A 23084-nucleotide genomic window follows, 5' to 3' on the forward strand; every position below is an offset into this window, starting at 1 on the left:
TCTGGTGCTTACCCAATCCATTCTTTTGCTTTAGCTTTTCCTTTTGACTAGATTCTAGAAGGCTGTTTCTATGTCCAAATCTGAAGGACTTAGCTCAAATGCCTTCCTTCAAATAAGCTGTAGTATTTCTCCCTGAACTGGTACAATAATCAGTATCTTTTTTAGGGCACTTAACTACGTCAGAGCATGTATCCCAGTTGCTATGTGCATCATCTTAACAGGGAGAACCTTTAGGACAGACTCTGTTTACGTTTTATTTTCATATCCCCCTCGCTGCCCAGCACACATTGCATTGTGTATGCAGGAATGGCAAAGTTAGGAAAAGCATAGGTAATTGGCTAGGGCAATTGGATTGCTAGTTTTTCTTTAGGGATCCTGGGGTAGTGAATTCAAATCCAAGAGACTTGTTTCTTTCAAGTATTTTTGGATTCTTTGCAAAGGACACCTGAATTCTTCAAGGGGGTGGAGGAGGAGGAAAGAAGGAGAAGGAAAAAAGAGGAAGAGGGGGAGGAGGAGGAAAGGAGGAGGAGGGGAAGGAGGAGAAAGTGATTGCCATTACAGGCTCTGTTAACATAAGTAGAATACCCAGGTCCAGGGATGTAGGTTCACTGCACTTTGCATCGCGAAGGGCAAGGATTATCACATTTTCAGACATTGACATAGGGTAGATATCCAGAGAAAGGAATACGAATTACTACAGGTCTGGAAATAATGGTCTATCCATCCATTGAACACATTTTTAAAAGCATGTGCTTTTAAAGGCAGGCACTCTTCACAAAACTAAGTCTTTGCCCTTACAGGGCTTATGCTCTAATAAGGTTGGGAGGGGGGGAGGTAGACACTGCCGACAAATATAGTATATAGGGAGAAATGGATACATAATGTACACAGATATATAATGGAGAAAAATAAGGCAGAAGCGGGGTGGGATGTGCTGAGGAATTGTCATTTTAGGGGAGTTTAGGGGAACACTTCTTGATGAAGTGGTATGTCAGCCGGGACTGAAGGAAGTCAGACTGCAGGTGTCTGGGGGGTTTCCAGGTAGAGGAAACAGTTAAGTGCATAAGCCCTGGGAGGAAACACTAAGTGTTTGAAGAACATGGATGTGGGTGGCAGGGTGTGGAAGTAGGGAGAACAATGGAAGCCATTCAGGGATTTTGGCCAGAGAGCAAGCAAATCAAGGGAAGCCAATTAGCTGGCTATTAACAGCAATGGGAGTGAGAGATAACTGTGGGCTGTGGCCAGAGCAGAGGCAGAAGTGGAGAAATGGTTGCACCAATGACACGTTTTGAAGGTAAAGCTGTCAGGATTTGCAGAGATTTGGAAGTGGGTTGTTCAAGAGGGATCGAGAATGAGTCTCACTGGAAGGAATAGATGTGCTATTGACTAAGAGAAGATTTAGGAGGACTGGGGGTGGGGATGTGGAAAAAGACAATCTTCAGAGATCTAGATACTAAAACTGGGAACAAACAGTTGGAGGAGGCAGGGAGGACCACAGAAGACAGGTTTCTAAGGAACTGAGCATTGTCAAAATGAATAGGGCCTTCTTTGTGGCAACCACGACAGGCGATCAACTTAAGCTTCCAGTGTATCTGCTAGGAGGACACAGAAGGAACTGTGGATTTATAACCTGAGATTTTACCCACTCATAAACATACATGGTTTACTTTTCATTATTATGAAAGAAAACAGAGGTAAATCTAGTATCTGGTATAAATTCTTTTTGCTTTCCATCATTTCTAAAAATTCAGTGTAAAAATTTTCAAGATTTCAGTTTCCATCTAAAAACCTGCCTAATTAGAACAAAAGTGCTGAGAATATAGATCCTGTCTTACTCTAGAGCTGAGGGCTTAATAGGCACTTGGTATGTGAATGAACCAAGGGAAGGTACAAATAAGAGTTTAGGCTAGGCTTTTGATAGGTTTTGCTTAACTGCTCCTTGAAAATGTAGTGTCCATTCATATTCCGTGCACCAAGAATAGGACAGGATTTATTTCCCCACAACTTTGCCAGTACTGACAACTATAGTGCTTTCTGTGATGGCCACTATGATAGGTGACAAGTGGCATCTCATAGTTTTTATTTGCAAAATAGAGTTTTGCACTTAAGCATCTATATTTTTAATGTTTGAAAATTTTTAACTCCAGTATAGTTAACATACAGTGTAATATTAGTTTCAGGTGTACAACATAGTGATTCAACTCTTCCATACATCACTGGATGCTTATCACAAGTGTCCTCCTTAATCCCCATCATCTATTTCATCCACTCCTCCACGTTGTATTCTTTCTTTTTAATTGCATTTTAAGGGTTTTTTTGCCCATTTTCCAGGTGGTTCTTTTATTCTCATCAATTGAAATCAGTTCTTTATGCATACTGAGTGTTAAAACCCTACACGTTGCAAATAATTTCCTTTACCTCCCCCCATACAAAAATGTAAAATATATTTCCTTTAATGTTGTTTTGCTAAATTGAATATTTTAAAGCCACATTTAAAAAGTTCGTTCACTCAGGCCACTTGGGTGGCTCAGTCAGTTAAGTGCCCGATTCTTGATTTTGACTCAGGTCATGATATCAGGTTTTGTGGGATAGAGCCCTGCATCAGGCTCTGCGCTGGGCTGTCCATAGAGCCTGCTTAAGATTCTCTCTCCCCCTGCCACTCCCCCACTTGTGCGCATGCACGGGCTCTCTCTCCCTCTCTCAAAAAAATTCATTCATTCAATATACAGTAAAACCTTGGTTTGCAAGCATAATTTGTTCCAGAAACATGCTTATAATCCTAACCACTTGTCTATCAAAGCGAATTTCAAGAACCATTGGCTCAGTTGTGATCATGTGACATTTGGCGTTGCGTACTACGTATCGCAAGACATCACTCATTTATCAAGTTAAAATTTATTAGAGACGTCTGCCTGTCTTGCGGAACACTCGCAGAACAAGTGACTCGCAATCCAAAGTTGTATTGTATAATCAATTACTGATTATATATGTATAAGGAAACATACTGAATATTATGCATGGAGACCAAATAAAACACCAAAAAGCATCCCTGTTTTCAGAGACATGACAATCATGAAAGGTGTTATAATATAACTTATAAGTTGAAAGGTGCTTATAATATAGCATACAGTAAGTGCTGAAAGAGTGGGAGTTTGCTGTGAGTGTTCTTATGAGGGAGAGTATCCTGAATGATTTAGACAGGCTTTAAGGAAAAGTTAAAATCTGAATTAGGCAGAGAAGTAGGATTTTCAGAGGGGAAGGTGTCAGTATACTTCTAGAAGTGGACTGCATAAGTAGATGTAGGAAACAAAGCACAAGGCCTGTTCAGGAAACAGTGAGTAGTCCAGTGTGGGTTGGATAATGTAGGGAAAGAGCAAGACACCTGCTGAACTATTTTGAATACTTCCACCATGAGGTCTGTAATTGAGTTCCCTACTGCCAGATGCTTACCCATTGTATTATGATCTTTGGAAAATGAAGAAGGTGCAGGAAAGGGGATTTTCATCTCCATAGTCCTTCAACACCGAGACCCCTCGGGCTCTGGGTTGAGCATGAATGAATCCAGCTGACTAGCGCCATACAATCTAAGGAGCAGTTTGCACTTGGTTTTCTAATCTGATTAGAGTAGTAGATGTTTAAGGTCCCTTAAGGGTTAAAACTTCTACAAAATCATAGATTCCACGATGTAGCAAATCTTATTTTGACTACAGATAAAATTCTCAGCATACCTTATACCCTAAATGTGGGGGGGCTCATTATGAAATCCTTGGCACTGGGACCTCCAAAGACGGAAGCACAATATTCCATTACCATATATGTTGTGTGTGCTGTGGGTCATCTTCGCATAGCAAGGTAAGGCATGAAGTTACTGACATTGATTTTCTCATAAAGATGCAAAACTTAAAGTACAACTGGAAGGTTTGGTGCTCCCCGCCCCAGACTCAGTTACAATTAAGGCAGTTTAAACCAGATAATTGTAAAAATACTTGTGAAGTGTGTTTTAGTTTCTAGCCACTCAATAACTTATGAGATCCAGGCTTGAAAGTTAACTGTTGCAAAGTTAGCACAGAATGACTAAATCCTTTGGGCAAGGATTTAAGAGATAATAATGTAAATATGGTTTGAAAAATACGTAAAGCCCCATATACTTTCAAGGTTATTAGGGATGAAAACAAATAAGGTATGTATATTTAGCTAACCTTAGATTTAATTGTTATTTAGATCAAAAAAGAATAATTAAGTTGATGTCACAAAGTCAAACTCAAGCAGTTTTCAATGCTGAGGTAGTAAATATTCTATCCGAAACCTCAATGGCAAATTTAATGTAATTTAAACACATTTTTGCTACATACACGCATATAAATATATCCACACCCTTCAGTAACTATAAGTGGATAAAGCTAGAGAATAGATCTTTTCCATATCCAACTTATTTGACTCAAAAATAATACCCTTCCCAGCTTTCAACATATATATAAATTTCTTCCCCAGTCTTACAAGATAAATTTGCATAATTCACCCTGTATTATTCCAGAGCTAACTCCTAGCTATATTAATTTAGTACACAGGGACATCAGTATACGGAGACTTAAGAATTCATTCTTGGGCAGAAAAATGAGTACCGAAGAGTGATTGCATCACTGTAAACTGAATTGTTCCTTAGCATACCCTGATGCTAACATATGGCAGATCATTAACCATAAAGTACATTGTGGGATTTAAGGGACAGAAGTGCAGTTCAAAGTCTTTTGACAAAATCATAATTACTTTTGAAAATAAACACTCAGAATTCTCATCCGTGTATTAGCTCCTGTTTGAACATTCCAATCCATTTATTGGAATGCTTTTTTGAAATGCTGCATTACCATTATAGTACAGAATGATAAAATACAGAATCTCACCTGTAAGAATTACCAGCCTTACAGCATCAGGAAAAATGGTACTTTTAGTCATAGAATGAAATACACAAAAAACCTAAGGCTATCCATTATTCTTTGAGCATTTTCAGGGTAGAAAATGGATTATAAAAAACTCAAAGATGTTCCTGGCTTTACTCATTAAATGCTTTTGACATTGTAAAAATAAGACACAAAATGACACCACAGTTACAACCATTAGGACTCACACTCCTTAAATGATAGGACTGAAGTGCTGTATGACTCAGTTGTCCAGAATTTGTAAAATTCCTTCCGTTTCCCACTAAAATAATTGTAAACCGCGCACATTCTCTAAAGCAGCCTTCCAGTGTGTCAACATGCCTGCTCTCTTGGCTAGATGTTTGCTACAAAGTAGCAGGAGACACTTTTTCCCTCCATTATCATCCGGAAAAAATGTAAAACCAAACTGCTGAAATCTTTCTGCCAGCTACGCTGCCACCTACTGGACCGTGTGAGATATAAAGCCAGCCAGTCTCTGTTCCTACTTCCTAACACCGTAGGTCTAAATGCCCATAAGAAAAGGCATAACCCATACCTCAAACTGAACTTCCCTGAATGCACACAAAAAGAATCCCTTAGTAAACTGCCTTTTACAGTGGAAAAAATCAGCAGAGTGTTCATTCGACAAGTAAACAATTTCAGTCACTGAGAACTGGTAACGAAGAAGCTTTCTACAGTCTTAGTCTCCTTTTCAACACACTGGAGGCAGATTTGGAGCAAGAGCTGTAGTAATGGGTATACTCTAAAGTCAATCTCCTATGATGATTTGTGTATTAATACAAATCACATTTTTGTGAGCCCATCTACTCTATGGATTTCCTTAGGCATAAACAGAAGTCATGGTAGATACATGCTAACTAGATCACATACACAAGTCTCTTGTCACAAGTATCAAAACTTTTTCCAAGGCTGTTTCCTTTGTGAAGATTCATTTGGGTAGCAAGATCTTTTTCTCTGTACTTCATCCCCAGGCCTGAGATTTGCAGTAATGTAGGACCAGTTTACCATCACTGCCAAAACACTACAAAAAAAAAAAGAAAAAAAAACAAGGCAGTAAATTAAACTCATTTTTGATATTCCTGGATAAAACTAAGAAAAAAGTTACATGTATTATAAATCTCCTCATACACGTAAGTTATCTATAAGACTATTTCTTTCCACAGGTCCAGGTTACTCTCAGACACATATCAGTAATCATAAATATTTAATAAAACCTAGTATTTTAGGCATGGCTGGGCTTGCATAGTACCTTGTCCCATCTCTGACTATAAGGTATGTACTGTTTTCCAGTAGTGGTGCTAGTATGCACACTTGAGTGATTAGGACCAGTAACCCCCGTAAGAATGCGGGATAACAAAGTCATTCTTTTTTAAAAAAAATTTTTTTTTCAACGTTTTTTTTTTATTTTTATTTTTGGGACAGAGAGAGACAGAGCATGAACGGGGGAGGGGCAGAGAGAGAGGGAGACAAAGAATCGGAAACAGGCTCCAGGCTCTGAGCCATCAGCCCAGAGCCCGACACGGGGCTCGAACTCACGGACCGCGAGATCGTGACCTGGCTGAAGTCGGACGCTTAACCGACTGCGCCACCCAGGCGCCCCAACAAAGTCATTCTTGGGTTGTCTTCCTTTTCAGTGTCTCGGGAGGCAGATCTGGATTTACTGTACTTCACAGTCATCTTCTGTTTGTATTATGTGTTTCCTAATTCCCCCATCACTATAATTTGAGATCCAACTATGTTCAAAGTGTTAGATATGACAAGAAAGTAATCTCTCCTTTCACGCCGACTAAGAATGGCCTATCATCTCTTCAAATGTTGTCAGTTAATGATCACATAATATATACAGATGTGCAGACTCCATCAAGAAAACAAAGTGCTGGGCGCCTGGTAGGCCCAGTCGGTTAGGTATCCGCCTTCAGCTCAGGTCATGATCTCACAGTGCTGAGTTCTCAGGCTCCGTGCTGTCAGTGCAGAGCCTGCTTCAGATCCTCTGTCCCCCTCGCTCTTTGCCCCTGTCCCTGTGCACAAGCGCACAGGCCCACGTGTGCTCCCTCTTAAAAATAAACAAACTTAAAAAAAAATTATCAGGGGCGCCTGGGTGGCTCAGTCGGTTAAGCATCCGACTTCGGCTCAGGTCGTGATCTCGCGGTCCGTGAGTTCGAGCCCCGCGTCGGGCTCTGTGCTGACAGCTCAGAGCCTGGAGCCTGTTTCGGATTCTGTGTCTTCCTCTCTCTGACCCTCCCCCGTTCATGCTCTGTCTCTCTCTGTCTCAAAAATAAATAAACATAAAAAAAAAAATTAAGGGGTGCCTGGGTGGCTCAGTCGGTTAAACCTCTGACTTCAGCTCAGGTCATGATCTCGCAGTTCATGAGTTCAAGCCCCACGTTGGGCTCTGTGCTGACAGCTCAGAGCCTGGAGTCTGCTTCAGAGTCTGTGTCTCCCTCTCTCTCTGCCCCTCCCTTGCTAGTACTCTGTCTCTGTCTCTCTCTTTCTCTCAAAAATAAATAAAGACACGCAAAAAATTAAAAAATATATATGCCATGCTTTAAAAAAAGGATTAAAAAATTATTAAAGAAGAAAGAAAGAAAGAAAACAAAGCACTGATGTTTTACCTCATAGAGGGTTCCAACCTCCTGGTCTGGGGAGGGAGCAAAGGACTGATTCACATAAATAAACTGCAAGAGAGAAGAAAAAAGGTGACTCATGTTCAGTGGTATCCTGATTAATCTATACTTTTCTGTGCTCCAATCAATCAGCTATTTCAAGGTGTCTTCACAAGTGAAAAAAGCTTCCTTAAACTCCTTCTAATACTAATAAGTTAGTCAACCCAATGAAAGCTTTATAAAGATCAATCACGTCTTTCCTCTGGGTGAACACACATAACAAAATTTCTGGTACTACCACAGTGGCTCCCAACTTTTTATAACTGAGAAACTTTTAAATACTGTCTTTACAAATAGCATTTGAAGGTTTATTCAAGGAATTACTGGAAATACAAATTTTCCCATTTACTCATAATTAAAGACAGGCTTTCTCCTAAGGAAATTCCACACAGATACAGCCCCAAATGAAGAAATCTAGTATTTGAGCTACTTTGTGCATTTTGGGATGGGAGTATAAATGCCACACATGTTTGGACTTAAAAACATTTTTTCTTTTTACCTTTATCACCTTTGAAGAATCTCAAAAGTACTGAACATCAGTGGAGTACCACTACTGTTAAGTCACACTTCCAGCCATACGAGATTAAAAAAAAAGTAACGTAACTGAAACCTAGTATCCTTACAGCCTGTTCTTTAAAGGATTCACTGTTCAATGCTTCAGTGGTCTGTTCTTACTAAAACATTTCTAGTACTTAAAACATTTCTGAAGATAACTGAAACAAAAGGCCTCGGTGTCAAAGTGGGTTTTGATAATTTTCTTTTTAGAAAACAAACAACAATATTTGCAGGTAACATATTCAATTTTCCTTTGTAATCAAACTTGAAGACTAAAATTTCCTGGGCTTAGCATAGTCTTAACTGGAAAAAAAAAAGACAACCAAACATCAGATCCTACGTGGATCACCAGCTATAGCAAGAATAAATGTTCCTTCCATTTCTCCCTTAGGCAATACAGTGTGGTAACTAAGAACAGAGGCTCTACAGAGATGGATCTAGGTTTGAATCTTGGCTCCAAATACAAATAACCTTTCTCACCCTGTTTCTTTATCTGCAAATGTGGAAAATAACAGTACTTGTGCTTCATGGGACTGTTGGAAAAGATAAAATGAGATAAGACACATCACCTATCAGTGCCTGGTACATATACATGTACATATACATATACATACACATATACATGTACACATACATATACACATACACATACTGTGCTGACAGCACAGAGCCTGCTTGGGATTCTCTCTTTCTCCTTCTCTCTCTACCCCTAACCCTGGCTTGTGCACTCTCTCTCTCAAAATAAATAAACTTAAAAAAAATTCCACAGAAGTAAAATGTGAAAAATGCAATCTTTTGGGGGCACCTGGGTGGCTCAGTTGGTTAAGCATCCGACTTTGGCTCCAGTCATGATCTCGCAGTTCATGAGTTCGAGCTCTGCATCAGGCTCCGTGCTCACAGCTTGGAGCCTGGAGCCTGCTTTGGATTCTGTGTCTCCCTCTCTCTCTGCTCCTCCCCTGCTTGCACTCTGTCTCTGTCTCTCTCTCAAAAATAAACATTAAAAAAAAAAAAAAAAAACTTAAAATGCAATCTTTTGTTAAATGCTACATCTTCAGAAGATACATTTTTTTTCAAGAAACATTTAAGATTGTATTTATTTTATTTGAGAGAGAGAGAGAGAGAGAGAGAGCACATGAGCACACAGAGGAGGGGGGCAGAGGGACAGAGAGAGAGAATCCCAAGCAGGCTCCATACCCAGCACAGAGTGTGATGCAGAGCCTGGGGTCATGACCTGAGCTGAAATCAAGAATCAGATGCTCAACTGACTAAGCTGGCCAGATGCCCTGGGAAGATTAAAAATTGATTTTGTTTTTAAATCACTAGTCTTTCAGTGTTAGGAAGTTTTTTTTTCTAGTAGCTTCCGCAGGAAGGGTTAATGGGGACAATTCCAAATTCTTGCACATTGCTAATAGTTTGTGCCTATTAAAAGTCCATTTTGTTGCATATAAAATCCTTATCTCACATTTTCTTTCTTTGTAACTTTGCTGTCAAAGCTTGATAATAAACTAATTTTCTTTCAAAGTCATGTCCTCTTTTTCTCCCCTGTATGTGCAAAGGAGTTTTTTCTTTTAGTTTCAAGTGTAGTACAATCTTACCAGAATGTTTCTTGGGTACTTGTTATTCTTTGTTGATATTCTCAGGCACTTTTTCACTATGTAGTTTCAAATCTTTTTAAGACATTTTCCTTGGGGCACCTGGGTGGCTCACTCAATTAAGTGTCCGACTTTGGCTCAGGTCATGGTCTCATGGGTTCAGGCCCAGTGTCAGGCTCTGTGCCAACAGTTCAAGCCTGAAGATTGCTTTGGATTCTGTTTCTCCCTCTCTCTCTGTCCCTACCTTGCTCGTGCTCTCTCTCTCAAAAATAAGTAAAAACATTAATAAAAAAATTTATGGTTTCAAATTATTGTTTTGATTTATAGTTTTAAATTATTTGTTTTGTTCCTTTGCTTTGCTTTCTCAGGGACCCCTGTTAACCATATGTTCACTCTCCTTTGCTCATACTCACCATTTGCCACCTTTTCTTATTTTTTTTTTATGTTTGAGAGAGAGAGAGAGAGAGAGAGAGAGAGCGCACAAGTAGGGGAGGGGGAGAGAGGGAGACACAAAATCTGAAGCAGGCCCCAGGCTCTGAGCTGTCAGCACAGAGCCTGATGCGGGGCTCAAACTCATGAACCACGAGACCCTCAACTGACTGAACCACCTAGGCGCCCTTGCCACCTTTTCTGAAATCTTTTCTACCTTCCATTTTTTTCTTTGTTTAAAAAATTGGTTTTTGCCTTCTACTTTTCCTAAAGCATTATCTGTTATTTGCTTTTATGTTTCTTCTACTTAAATCTCCATTTCTGAAATAACTTTTATTTATAAATCTTTTCCTTAGCTCTGTCACTTCACTTGAGTTTTACTGATGCTGATTATGGTTTTCTTAATGTCTTTTAGCTCGTTTTGAAATAAGTTAGTTATTGACTTCTATCACAGGCACATCTTTCTGGCATGCCTTGGTCTTCAGGAATGTCATTATTTTCTTGTAACATTGTATGGGACTTGAGCTTTGTACTTCTCTATTGCTTACTTTTATATATAATTTGTTTTCTTCAACTTTGAGCTTTCCACTGTTCCTCTCCACTTTGATCTGGTCTTTCTCTCTTCTCTCAGGTTGTTACCCTGCTCAATTTTGTTTCACTTCCAGAAGCTCTTCCTCAGTAGAGGAGCCCCACTGAGTCTGTTTTGACAGCCCTTTGGAGCTAGACTGTTCCAGCCCCTTCAGTCCTCCTTAGCACTGATACATATGTAATCACCTGCTACTGGAGAGGACTCTCCCAGGTTCAGCTACCATTCTTAAACTGACCTGCTCCACTTTCTAGGGGATACTTGTTGGCTATTTTCAGGTTCTCCTTTTCCCAGTGCTGTCAGATACCAATCTGTTGCTTCCATGCTTCTCCCGGCATATTTGCTGATACCATGCATTTTAGGGTTCATAAGGATACTCTGTCATCCAGTTTTTTTTTTTAATGTTTAAAAATGTTTTTATTTTTGAGAGAGAGAGCGAGCAAGCATGAATGGGGGAAGGGCAGAAAGAGAGGGAGACACAAAATCCGAAGCAGGGTCCAGGCTCTGAGCTGTCAGCACGGAGCCTGACATGGGGTTCGAACTCACGAACCGTGAGATCAAGATCTGAGCTGAAGTCAGATGCTCAACCAACTAAGCCACCTAAGCATCCCCAATTTTTTTTTTTTTTTTTACTGTTTGTTTATTTTTGAGAGAGAGAGGCAGGCAGAGCATGAGTCAGGGAGGGACAGACCTGAGCTGAAGTTGGAAACTTGACCGACTAAGCCACCCAGGTGCCCGTCATCCAATTTTGTTATAAATACTGATCAACATTTTTTGGTTTTGGTATCTAGTCGACTCTGTTTTTGTGGGAATTTGGAAACTTGATGACACCTCTGACACCACTTTGCTTAAAATAACATCCATTTTACTTAAAATAATGTGGGGTACACCCGGATGAAAGTCAGACGTGAGTTCTACTTTAATTGAGGAAAGTGACAAAATGATTCTACTTTTTTTTTCCTACTGCTGAAATGGGAAGAACTAATCAGATTCACTACAAAGGTTTAAAGTCGAACCATATGAAACTGCTATTTTTACATGTTACAGTGGTTGACTGATGACAATTTTATGTGGTTCAACCTAATACATACTGATATCTATCAGGTCCTTTCAGATTACTGGATATAGGCAATACAAAGAGTCAAGAGTCTAACATTAACATAGAACACAGCACCATTTCATTTTGTATTCATTAATTTCTAATAGTAATGCCTTATTTGGTACTCCTCTGGGTTTCTATTTCACCATCCCTTCAGGCTGCACCCTTAGTAGAGACAGCCTCTGCTCATTTCTTTTAAGTATTAGGTCCTCATTCCCCTAATTTTTCCATTTAGACTTGGAGTCTAGGCAAGGTCCTCTGCTACCATATGCATGTGGATGACACTATAATCTTGTGCCCATCTCTGGCACTTATTTAATTAAATTCTATATGGCATTCTTATAAAACAGATGCTTTACGCACTCTCATTGGTCACAAAGGCAACTTCCTCTGGAAGAATCCTTGGTTTTATGTTATTCCTGTCTCAAATAACTTCTAGTGATTGACCTACCTTGCACTAACTTTTGTGCCTATAAACCTTTCATGAGAGCCACTTCTAGCCAAACTCTTAGATCTGTTTCTTCCTCTTTAATGGCAGAAATATATTCCAACACATTCCACTTTAGTAAATTAATTCACTCATCTTACGCATTCTCACTCCTAAGTTTACAAGCAACTCTATCCCTCCCCAACACTAATACATACAAACTCTTAATCTGTATTTTAAAAATACTTAGTGATTCTTCAATTACCTATCCACTCATACACTATCTGTATTAATACTAAGATTGTGATATGCAGATAAAGGGATCTTATACACTACTATGTGACAAAACAATACCAGATGCCTGGAGACATTTAAATTTCTGTAGTCAAATACTAAGTTAAAAACCAGTGGCATTTAAAATATTAATCCTTACAAATGCTACCACAAAGTACTGTATTATGAAATAGGTATCTTAGTTCTTCGATGATATGTGGCAAAAATATATTGCTTACCTCAAGAATACTGGGAAGAAAGGAACATTGATAACAAAATAAATTAAAAAAAAAAAACCCAGAATTTTTCTGTACTAATGTTCTATGAAAGATCTTTCTGCATGGGCATTCAGTGACTGAGAAAAACCACCAATATAGTAGGTACAAAAGTGGTTCACAATGTAAAGGCAAATCTAAAATTCATTTCATTTTGGGGTTCCCCAGAGAATTTAATAAAGTACAGAAATTCCACCAACATCTCAGTATACAACAATTATTTGTGCTTGCCTAGGAACTAATGTGAATTTGTGTAGGCAAATGATCACTGTTGCTTTCATACCAACTGTTCAGAGGCCACAAGCTTAAGGAATTTTTTGATGAAGTCAATGAGTCCTTGAATGGTTCGGGTTCGCTCTACAGCCCACTTCTTTGTTTTCATTATAGGGGTGTCTCCCACAGCCTTCAAGAGGACATCAACTGTCAAAGAAAAAAAAAATACTGGCAATTATACTGAGCATCCAAAGAGAATGTGATATAAAAGACTTCAGAAAACTTAAACCTTTAATCTACACACGTTTGTGTATTTATGATACTGGAGGGATGTCCAAGATGTAGAAATGTTAGGCGATATTCTTTTTCATCATACTTTTGTGGATTCTTTTCCGTGATTCTACAGTCCCACAAAGGTTTCCCCATGAAACTGACCTTTAAAATGTATTTGGACACAACGGGCAATTCCAAAGAGAATAAATGTAAATATTTGGTCAATAAAGATATGAAAAAAATCTTTATGATAAGGTCATGACCTTTTTCATCAACCAAACTAGTAAAATTACAGTAACTGTGTAGACATTATTACTGTTGGGAAAACAAAATGGTACATACACCTTTTCTGGAAAGTATTATGGTAATACAAATCAAAGTGCTTAAGATATGTTTTGACTCAGCAAAACTTCTAGGAAATCTAATCTAAGAAAATATAAGATGTGAAAAGAGTCATTTAGAAGGATTTCACCTTTGCTGAAGAATTCATTTTTATAGAAACAAACAAAAAAACCTGGTAAACCTAAATATGTAGCAAGGATATTTAGAAGAGATTGGCTAAATAAAGGATATTACACTCTGATAAAATTTAAATAATATAGTAAAGGATACACATTCTCAACTCCTTGGATGCAAAATCCTGGCTCTGCTACTTGCTAGGTATATATATATCTGGATAAGCTTTTATTTATTTATTTATTTTGAGAGAGAGAGAAGGTGAGAGAGAGAGAACACACAGGGAAGGGGCAGAGACTGAGAGGGAGAGAGAGAATCCAAGGCAGGCACCACACTGTCAACACAGAGCCTGACACAGGGCTTGAACCCACAAACTGTGAGATCATTACCTGAGCTGAGATCAAGAGTCAGACGCTCAATCTACTGAGTCACTCGGGCACCCCATGGATAAGCTTTTTAATCTCTCTGTGCCACAGTTTCTCCATTTGTAAAACGATATCATCATCTACCTCATAAGGTTGGCAGGATTAGATGAGTTAATATGTGTAAAGTACTCAGAGCAATATCAGCTCATACTTACTGAACCTTAGGCTTAAGCAGCCATTTGAGAAACATATTATAAAAGCATATTTAACAGTATGACTTATCAAAATGCACTAAATATAAAACAGCATGTATAATAGGATATTGATTTCATTAAAACCATCACACATATTCACGTAAATGTGAAATATGCACCAAAATGCTACTTCTCAGTAGTGACATTATAGACGATCATTTGATTTGATTTGTGCTTTTTGTAACCACCAACTTTTCCACAATAAACTTAATAAAGGAAAGTAATAGTATTAAAACGAAAGTACTAGATAATTTCAGAGAGAGAAATCGTTTCAATAATCCAAAACACAACAGTGCCAATAATGCAAAGACTATGAACCTTTTTCCTAAAGTTACTTTGCTTACAACAAAAAAACAAAACACAAACAAAACCCAGACATCTACAATCAAAAGTAACACTGGAAGCAAAGTAGTGTACTGCTGCCCCCTAAAGTTAGCTCTCTTCTATTACATCCTTCTTGTCTCATTCTTTGGTATTAAAAATGGATGGAGATTTCCGCCAGGTCACTGAAATCAATTTCTCAAGCTTACCCCTGGAATGAAGGCACCTAGAACACAGAACACATACAACTTATCTTCCTGATAAAGTTTATCTTCCTTTTTCCATATAATAATTATGGCTTCAGTTACCTAAATAGGGATGAATTGGGAGGTAACAGAAGATTTTGGTGGATTCACCTTCCACACCTCCCCTAATTCTGTGGGGACTATCAATAACTCAGTTGTAATTGGGAATTTCAGTAAAGTGAAGCAGAAAATATTGTGAGTTACATATGCTGCTGAAGGAACAAGAGTGGGAGGGCAAGAAGCTAGAGAAGGGAAAGTTACTTATTGTAGTTATATCTTAACTTTTTCTTTTTTAAAATTCTAAATGTGACTTGCCTACAGTTCTCAACCCTAGCTATATATTAGAATCAACTAGGAGAACATTTACAAGAATACAGGTATCTAATATCAATTAAATGAGAATCTTTTGAAAGCAGGACATTGGTATGTTCAAAAGCTCTCCCAGGACATCCTAATGAGTTCCTTGGTGAGCTTCAAGAATCTTTATTCTTCTGTAGATTGAAACAAAGTGGATCATATGAAATACTGAAGCTTCTTTCACCAGAAGAGATCCTCAAAAAAAGGACAACTTCAGGGTAGAAATTCAACAGCTAGCAGCTAAGTTTTACATCACAGAGGCAAACTCCAATGTTTCCAAGAGCCAGAAAATGAAAATAGGATCTTCCAAAGGTGGTTTAAAGAAAAACAAAACAAAACAAAAACCACCCTTGGGGCGCCTGGGTGGCGCAGTGGGTTAAGCGTCCGACTTCAGCCAGGTCACGATCTCGCGCGGTCCGTGAGTTCGAGCCCCGCGTCGGGCTCTGGGCTGATGGCTCAGAGCCTGGAGCCTGTTTCCGATTCTGTGTCTCCCTCTCTCTCTGCCCCTCCCCCGTTCATGCTCTGTCTCTCTCTGTCCCAAAAATAAATAAACGTTGAAAAAAAAATTAAAAAACAAACAAACAAAACAAAAACAACCCACCCAACTACGTAGACCAAAGAAAACATGCCATATAACCCCGAGTCCATATCTGGGTTATGAGCCATTGTTTTTTCGTCTCTGTTTTACTCAGCTATCTTCAGGATCAAGTAGTAAGCTTTTGACTAAGGTTGTTAAAGCCAAAACACAAAAGAACCTTTGAAAAGTCTGTTCCTGCTTACAGTAAAAATGAAGGAAAAAAAATAGCAAGAATCCATAAAAACCACGGAATTCTTCAGAAATAAAGATTCTAGCGGTAATCTACACAAACAATCTTAGGTTTCTGTTTCTCTGCTAACGTATCATGCGGAAATAACAGAACAAGTTTTCCGCAAATGTAAAGGCGATCTGACTTAAAAGGGAGACAGTGCTGGGAGAGTCAATTCTCCAAAAGCAACAGCAACTGAATGAAGTTCTATTGAGAGGCTGTGAGATCAGGAAGTAGAAAACATACCATACCCATATTTAAAATTCTGGAGTGAGAAAAACGGTCTGAGGACCAGGGTCAAACGATCCGAATCGTAATTGCTGATTTCAGTCCTTTTTCATCTGCAACTCTACATACAGTGCTCGAGGACAAGTGATTTCGTTAGGATTTTCCGTATTTTACAATGACAAACCAATTCTCAAGCAATGAAGGGTTGAGGGTTCAAGCAATGAAATGACTCGCTTATAAAGGTTCCAAAATGGGCTGGAGGGGGGGGGGGAGGCGGGGGAGGCGATGCTTATGCCTTTGGTTTTCTTTGAACATTCTTTATCCTTGATCAAATTTTAGTTTTTTGGTACAAGGAGTGAATTCGCGCGCCGTTGGTACAAAAAATAGCGAACCGGCCGGAAGGCGTGGATTCGAATCCAGGCTTGCTACCGACCATCCCTATCACCGTCCATTCCTATCACCATAAGTCGTTAATCAAATAATTAGGTCCCATACATACTAAGAGCCTGGAGCCACCGAGATCCCACTCGGCTCCCATCTTCAACGACCTCGCAGTCTGGACAACTGAAAGGAAGAGTCGAAGGCAGTGTAGTAAGTACCGTGGCAGCCAAGAACCGGTACCACACTGCTAAGGTGCGTCCAGAGATGGCTTTCTAGAGAAGGACTCGACTCAAAGGTCTCGAAAGCCGAAAACGACACTTCCTCTCTCCTGACAGGTCAAAAGCCACGCCTGGGACCAGCCCTCCTCTAAATTTTGCTTCTTTATTGGCCGCCAGGGACCTAGTCGGACGCACTCTAAGCCTCCCGCCACTGCCTAGAAAGAAACTGCTCTCAAAATTACTTTTTTTCTTGGTGTCGCCGGCAGGTTCCTCTGTTCCCGGGGAGACTGCAGCGGAAGAAGGAGGCTCCGGAGTGGCTGTTTCTGGGGAGACCTCCGTAGGTCCTTCGCCATCAGTAGTACTTGAAGGAGGGAGCTGCAGCGCAGACTCCGGCTCCTCAGCCATCTTGCTCAGTGGAAGGCGAGGGCGGAAGTGGTGGCTCAGCGCGTGCAGTGGGCGGGCTTTACGCCGAGGGCGTCGCTATGGAGGCGCCAGAGTAGGCGGGGACGACCCAACCCAACGGGGTTAGTTGGAGTTGCCGGTTGGTCCTCTATGTGGAACCTGTCGCAGAGCCCTGACTCTTAATACCGCAACTACGGTTTTCGCACAGCAACAGCCCCCGGAAGGAGTCACTGAACCACGTACCCGCGCCCCGCCAAGCGCGCAAGCGCCTGTCCGACACGCGGGCTCGGGGCTGGAGATGTTTCCGCTTCCCTTCACGCCGGCCCCGCCCCGGCCCCGCCCAGACCCCGCCCCGCGGCTCGGGAGCGCGCGCGCGCGCGTGCGGGAGGGGGCGGGTGGGGAAGGATCGCCGGCGAGATCCCGAGGCGAGGCTCGCGCGCCCGCCCCCGCCCTGGCCCCCAGCGCCCACCCGGTCTGCCCGGCTCAGCCATGATCAAGGCGATCCTCATCTTCAACAACCACGGGAAGCCGCGGCTCTCCAAGTTCTACCAGCCCTACGTGAGTATCCCGCCGCCGCCGATCCGCGAGAGGGGGGAGTCGTTGGCGGCTGGCAGCGCCCTCAGGGCGACCCCCTCAGGCGCGCCTCGGCCCGTCGCGCGCCCCGGCCGCCTCGCGCTTCCCGGGCTGTCAGCTTCCCGCCGGGCGTGAGCTAGGTGCTCACCTCCCTCCGCGCTCCCGTGCTCCGACGGGGCTCTGCCCAGGCGGCTCCTCCGCCCGTCTGTGGGCTGGGTGTCTCCCCGGCGGCGCGGGCGAGGCCCGGGGGACTGCCCGGCGCGGGGCCCTCGGCGGTGGGGCGGCCGCAGCCCACCTGTGCCCTCGAGCCCACCCGGCGGAGCCCCGGCCTTCCTGCCGCCCGCGGCTTCTGTGCGCGCCGAGCCCCACCTCCCCGACTCGCAGCCTTTCCTGGTCGACTTCTTTCTCTCCTCCTGTGCACAGAGAGGCTTCTGTTTCCCCCCCGTAATCCTCTGGTCGCGCAGGAACTTGGGCTTCCTGCGATCAGCCGGGCGCTCGCTCTGTGCGGTCTCTCCCTTGTGTTGCCATACAGCCAACGGCCGCCCGGTGTGACTTTCAGGTGTCTCCTTATTAAAGAAGAGAAGGGAAGTGAGGACCTAACCTTTCGCTCGGGCTTCTCCCCTAGTGGCTGTAAATTAGGTCCTGCAATAACCGGCGACGTTTGGCCGCTGAGAACGGTTGAGTCTCTCTAGCTGAAAGTTACGATGTCAGCCTGCTGGTCTGGCAGTTCCCGGCCGAAGGGAATTTGCCCTCGTTTGTAGCTTTTCTCCCATTTAGGAGGAATAGTCATATTCCTGAAACTCTTTGACAAGTGTAAATGTTGTTGAAGAAAACGCAGGAGGTTTTAAAGGAGTAAGGATAAGTAATTTATCAATGATTGAGGAAGGGTTACAGACATATGTGCCCATCTGGGGGCAAAATTCACCCCCAGGTAAAACATAACATTGAGCTGTCAGGGTAAGGATTAATGCAGGGGTACACCTATTGGGGCGCTTTGCTTATAGTCAGAAATGGACTTTCAACTAAAGATTGAACTTGTGCCAAGGCTAACACTTCTCTGCAGATAAAGCCCAGATGGAAAGGATTGCTGCCGTTAAAAATTAAATGTGAAAATGTCACTTTGCTGAAAATGATAATGCAGTCTGTGGAGGTGTTAGTCGAAGTGAGAAATCTTGAGCTTATTCCTCATTTTCTTAAGTGGTTTTGCTTTTGCTAGCGAGAAAGAATATTTTCTCCTTTTCCTGTTTGGTTTTAGTGTAGTATAATTCAAATACTCGTGCTCTAGTCGCGAACTCAACATTGTTTGTTAACCCAGAATAAAATGGTAGTCGATCCTTCTGACTGGGGGAAAAAAAAATGCCCTTAACTTTACATTGTTACCCATCTTTTTCTTAACCATATTGCGTTGGCTGTCCATTTGCAGCATAGAAAAGCTACGTTGCAATAGAGAAACAGAAATCAAAGATGTGTTTTTTTCATACTTACACTTAATAATCATTATTCAAAACAGTTAGGTTTCTTGCACATCCGTAATGTCAGTGTAACCACTCATGTGGTGCAGTATTTAAGCATCTGCAGAAAAATGTATTTAATTTGGAAATCCAAGAATGCATGTTTCTCTGATCCAAAAATGGATCAGAAATACTTTTTGCTTTTGCTTAGGGGTAACAGTGAAGGTTAATGTGGGAAGAGACACTTCTGGCAGCAGTGGCAACTCTGGTGCCATTTTTGGCCATTGCATTAGTGACAGTGTTCCTAGGGGAAGGGAGCTAAGAGGTGTGCACAGAAGAGCCTAGCGCTCGCTGGACATGTAGAAGTGGGGATGCCAGGAGCTGCTTCTGTGCATCAGTCTTTTAGAAATTGGGTTCTGCCAACTATGTTTTTGTCTTTCAAGAATAATGTAACATGGGGGCACCTGGGCAGCTCAGTCAGTTAAGCGTGTGGCTTCAGCCCAGGTCATGATCTCGTGGTCAGCAGATTCGAGCCCGTGTCAGGCTCTGTGCTGGCAGCTCAGAGCCTGGATGGAGCCTGCTTTGGATTCTGTGTCTCCGTCTCTATCCCTCCCCCACTTGTGTGCTCTCTCTCTCTCTCTCTCTCTCTCTCTCTCTCTCTCTCAAAAATAAACATTAAAAAAGAAAAGAATGATGTAACATAATTATTTGCTTCTACTAGATCATAACCTGTTTGAGGGCAGAAATCTTTTTTATGCGTTTATTCCATTAGCCAGTTTGTCAGCACATATTCATTTCATGCCTACCGTGTCCAGGTGGTGTTTTAAAATCTGGAAATGAACAACTTCTCTTTTGGCAGGGGGCGGACAAAGCCAATACATAGAGTACATACTGTGTCAGATGGTAGTAAGTGCTGTGGAAAAAATAAAGCAGGGAAGGGTGATAGGGGTGATAGGGAACACAAGGATGACTGTTTAAAATAGGGTAGTTGTGGAACTTCTCACTGGGAGGGTGATGTTTGAGCAAAGCCTTGAAGGAGTTAAGAAGGCCAGCCTTGTGGGTATCTGAGGGAACATCATTCCTGGCAGAGGAAGCAGCAGATGCAAAGGCCCTGAGGATGGAATGCCTATTTGAAGATCCAGAACACCAAGAAAACGGGTGTGGCCCAAGCAGACTGTGCAAGGAAAGAGTCCTTGGAAACAAGGTGTATTTTTGTAGGGCTTCCGAGTTTATTCTTTTCTCACTGCCTGGAATGTCCTTCTCTTCTATTGCCAGATGTCCAGACTTGACCTCTTATTCCCCATTTAACTCAAACATCACTTAAACATTTCCTGAACCTTTTTTATCTTGCTGGATGACTCCGCGTGGTTCTTAGGATTTTATTTTTATCTTAATGGTATAATATTTAGTTTCACAGCCTGTAATTCCTTGGAGGCATCCTATAGGTTCCTTGAGAGAAGGGATCAGGTTTGAGATATGTGTCACCCCCAGCAATCACCACTGAATTTTGAATATAGAAAGTTCTCAAAAATCTTTGTTTAACGGATTCATTAGATTCCCCTAGCTTAATATGGAGTCTGGATTAGAAGTGACTTCCTAGGGCTCCTTCCGATTTTTAACGTTTTGTCCTTCATTGACTAGAGGTTTTAAGAATTCATGCCTTCAGGGCCACCTGGGTGACTCCTTTAAGCCTCTGACTTTGGCTCTGGTCATGATCTCACAGTTCGGGAGTTTGAGCCCTACGTTGGACTCTGTGTTGACAGCTCAGAGTCCGGAGCCTGCTTTGGATTCTGTGTCTCCCTCTCTCCCTGTCCCTTCCCCACTCGTGCTCTGTATCTCTCTCTCAAAAATAAATAAGCATTAAAAAAAAAAAAAACGAAAAGAATTCATGCCTTCAGGATAAAAGCAATGGTGGAATAGCTGTTACTTAAACTATTTCTGTTTTAAGTTGAAGAAGTTTCTGAGAAGTGTATATTCAATAAGATTGACAGTTTTGAGTTTAATTTATTAAGCAGTACCTACGAGTGTGGTCCTGATAAGATGCAGAGATTTGAGTCCAACAGTAAAGGGGTTTAGCAGTGAGCAGTTTGAAAACTGTTGAACCATTTGCCAACCAGTTTCCCTTACTGCACTGAATTTCCATTCCCTGTTTATCGTTTCTCATGATACAACAATTTATTTGTTCATCTTTACCCTTTAGTAGTGCAGACTTCCGTTTCCTGCTGTAGTAGATTTTTAGATTTGATTGTTCCTTCACAGTGCTGTGAGGTTTGATGTATATGAAGTCACACACCTGTTTTGCTAAACTGAAGTTTTTGATTCATTCTGCTGGAGTCACATATTAAGAATTCAAGGGTGGACTCAGAATAGCATCATTTCTTGTTTTTGCCCTCTGTATCCTTGAGCTATGACTGCAGAAGTTCAAACGTTTTCCTTGGTTTAATTGTTTCTTTAATTGATGTTTAGCCCCAGCAACTTGGCAACAATAAACTTTAGTCTTTTAATATTTGCCTGGCGGTATTTGTGTATTACTATAAAGGACTAATGGGATGTATAGTTCATAAGCCAGATATATTTTTACATAGCCATCAAACAAATAAAACCCTTGGGTTTTCATTCCTGTGTTATTAATAAACCCTGACATATCGCTTTAAGTAAAGTAAAAGTGGGGTTTTTTTGGTATGAATTATAGTGGTTGTTTCCGCAGATACAAAAGATTGTGCATGTAGAGCATGCACTGTTCATACTGAGTTACAAACTGTTGTGTAGGTGAGTTGCCTCAATTGTCATATGAACTAAATCTGATTATTATTGTTTGTCAACTAAATGCAGGCCCTAGAAGGAACCTAAGATTGTTCTTTCCTTTGTTGAATTGGTTTACATGAAAAGTAAAAATTATAAGTATGTGTAAATTTTTCTGTTTAAATTTTTTAGAAAATATTTATTTATTTTTGAGAGAGAGCACACAAGGGTGTGTGTCAGCACACATGCACGAGTGCGGTACAGGCAAAGAGAGAGAGAGAGAGAGAGAGAGACAGAATCCCAAGCAGGCTCTGCACTGTTGTGCAGATTCCGATGCAGGCCTGCATCTCGCAGTTTGTGAGATCGTGACCTGAGCTGAAATCAAGAGTCAGACGCTTAACCGGACTGAGTCACACAGGCGCTCCCTCCTTTTTAAATTTTTAGAAAGATGCATCAATGTTTACCGATACCTTTTCTTAGTGACTCTTAAGACAGTGTGGCAGATGGGATAGTTAAACTTCTTTTTATGATCAAAATATAATTTTCAACGGTTGTAAGGATTAAGGTGTTAATACATAATAATGTATACCATTGGAGCTCTTTTTGTTCGGAAAAGAATTCCAAATGACTTGATTTCTTTCCATATTAATTGGGATGCTTTGGCTATATAATTAGGGTTTTATGTAGCCTGACTTAAATTTGCTTGTAAAGAATCATGTTAGGTTACATAATAGGAAGCGCAAAATAGTAGACAGATTCCAAAGTTATTTGTTTCGGCAAATTGATGACTTCATCGTAGATCCAGTTTCTCTTTGTCTGCCTTGCCTCTTCGCAAAATTGATACCCAAAGGTTGGTTTCCTCATTGAAATCAGTGGTAATCAGTGTAGTCCACAAGGACAGTGTGATCTATTCCTGCAGTCTTAGAGTATGTCTTCCCCTTCAGTCTGGTTAGTTCCACCCAA

General features: G+C 41.2%; 2 protein-coding genes across 10 annotated transcripts in view; one reads left to right on the top strand and one right to left on the bottom strand.

Moving 5' to 3' along the window:
* Positions 1-4189: 4189 nt before the first annotated feature.
* ATG12 (autophagy related 12) lies at positions 4190-17653 on the bottom strand. 3 transcript variants are annotated; one of them, XM_006927536.5, is made up of 4 exons: positions 17196-17616; positions 13120-13256; positions 7550-7612; positions 4190-5958 (listed from the first exon to the last, which is right to left on the bottom strand). In XM_006927536.5, exons 1-4 carry the CDS (start codon positions 17356-17358, stop codon positions 5899-5901), a joined length of 423 nt encoding a protein of 140 aa, XP_006927598.2. In that variant the 5' UTR covers positions 17359-17616; the 3' UTR covers positions 4190-5898. The 3 variants fall into 3 exon arrangements, with proteins under 3 accessions (XP_006927598.2, XP_023110093.1, XP_044913693.1); XM_045057758.1 differs by lacking the exons at positions 4190-5958; positions 7550-7612 and adding an exon at positions 8617-8688 and having other exon boundaries at positions 17196-17627; XM_023254325.2 differs by lacking the exons at positions 4190-5958; positions 13120-13256 and having other exon boundaries at positions 7551-7612; positions 17196-17653.
* Positions 17654-17719: 66 nt separating this feature from the next.
* AP3S1 (adaptor related protein complex 3 subunit sigma 1) overlaps positions 17720-23084 on the top strand; it is a 96390-nt gene continuing 91025 nt past the window's right edge. For 2 of the 7 annotated variants that reach the window (XM_045057733.1, XM_045057746.1), the window contains exon 1: positions 17728-17913. In XM_045057733.1, the coding sequence (XP_044913668.1) occupies positions 17845-17913 (69 nt within the window). In that variant the 5' untranslated portion in view covers positions 17728-17844. Of the gene's footprint in view, positions 17914-23084 lie in introns of all 7 variants that reach the window. The other 5 variants (XM_023254313.2, XR_006597914.1, XM_045057744.1 and 2 more) reach the window with 4 other exon arrangements.

This window comes from Felis catus, chromosome A1, assembly GCF_018350175.1.
Source record: "Felis catus isolate Fca126 chromosome A1, F.catus_Fca126_mat1.0, whole genome shotgun sequence".
NCBI lineage: Eukaryota > Metazoa > Chordata > Mammalia > Carnivora > Felidae > Felis > Felis catus.

Excerpts from the sequence above, each read along its gene's own strand:
- ATG12 (XM_006927536.5), bottom strand. The coding sequence starts at position 17,358 with ATGGCTGAGGAGCCGGAGTCTGCGCTGCAGCTCCCTCCTTCAAGTACT. Across the intron at positions 13,257-17,195 it reads CGGCGACACCAAGAAAAAAA|TTGATGTCCTCTTGAAGGCT; the intron begins GTAATTTTGAGA and ends TTTCTTTGACAG. Across the intron at positions 7,613-13,119 it reads TTGTGGCCTCTGAACAGTTG|TTTATTTATGTGAATCAGTC; the intron begins GTATGAAAGCAA and ends TCTCTCTTGCAG.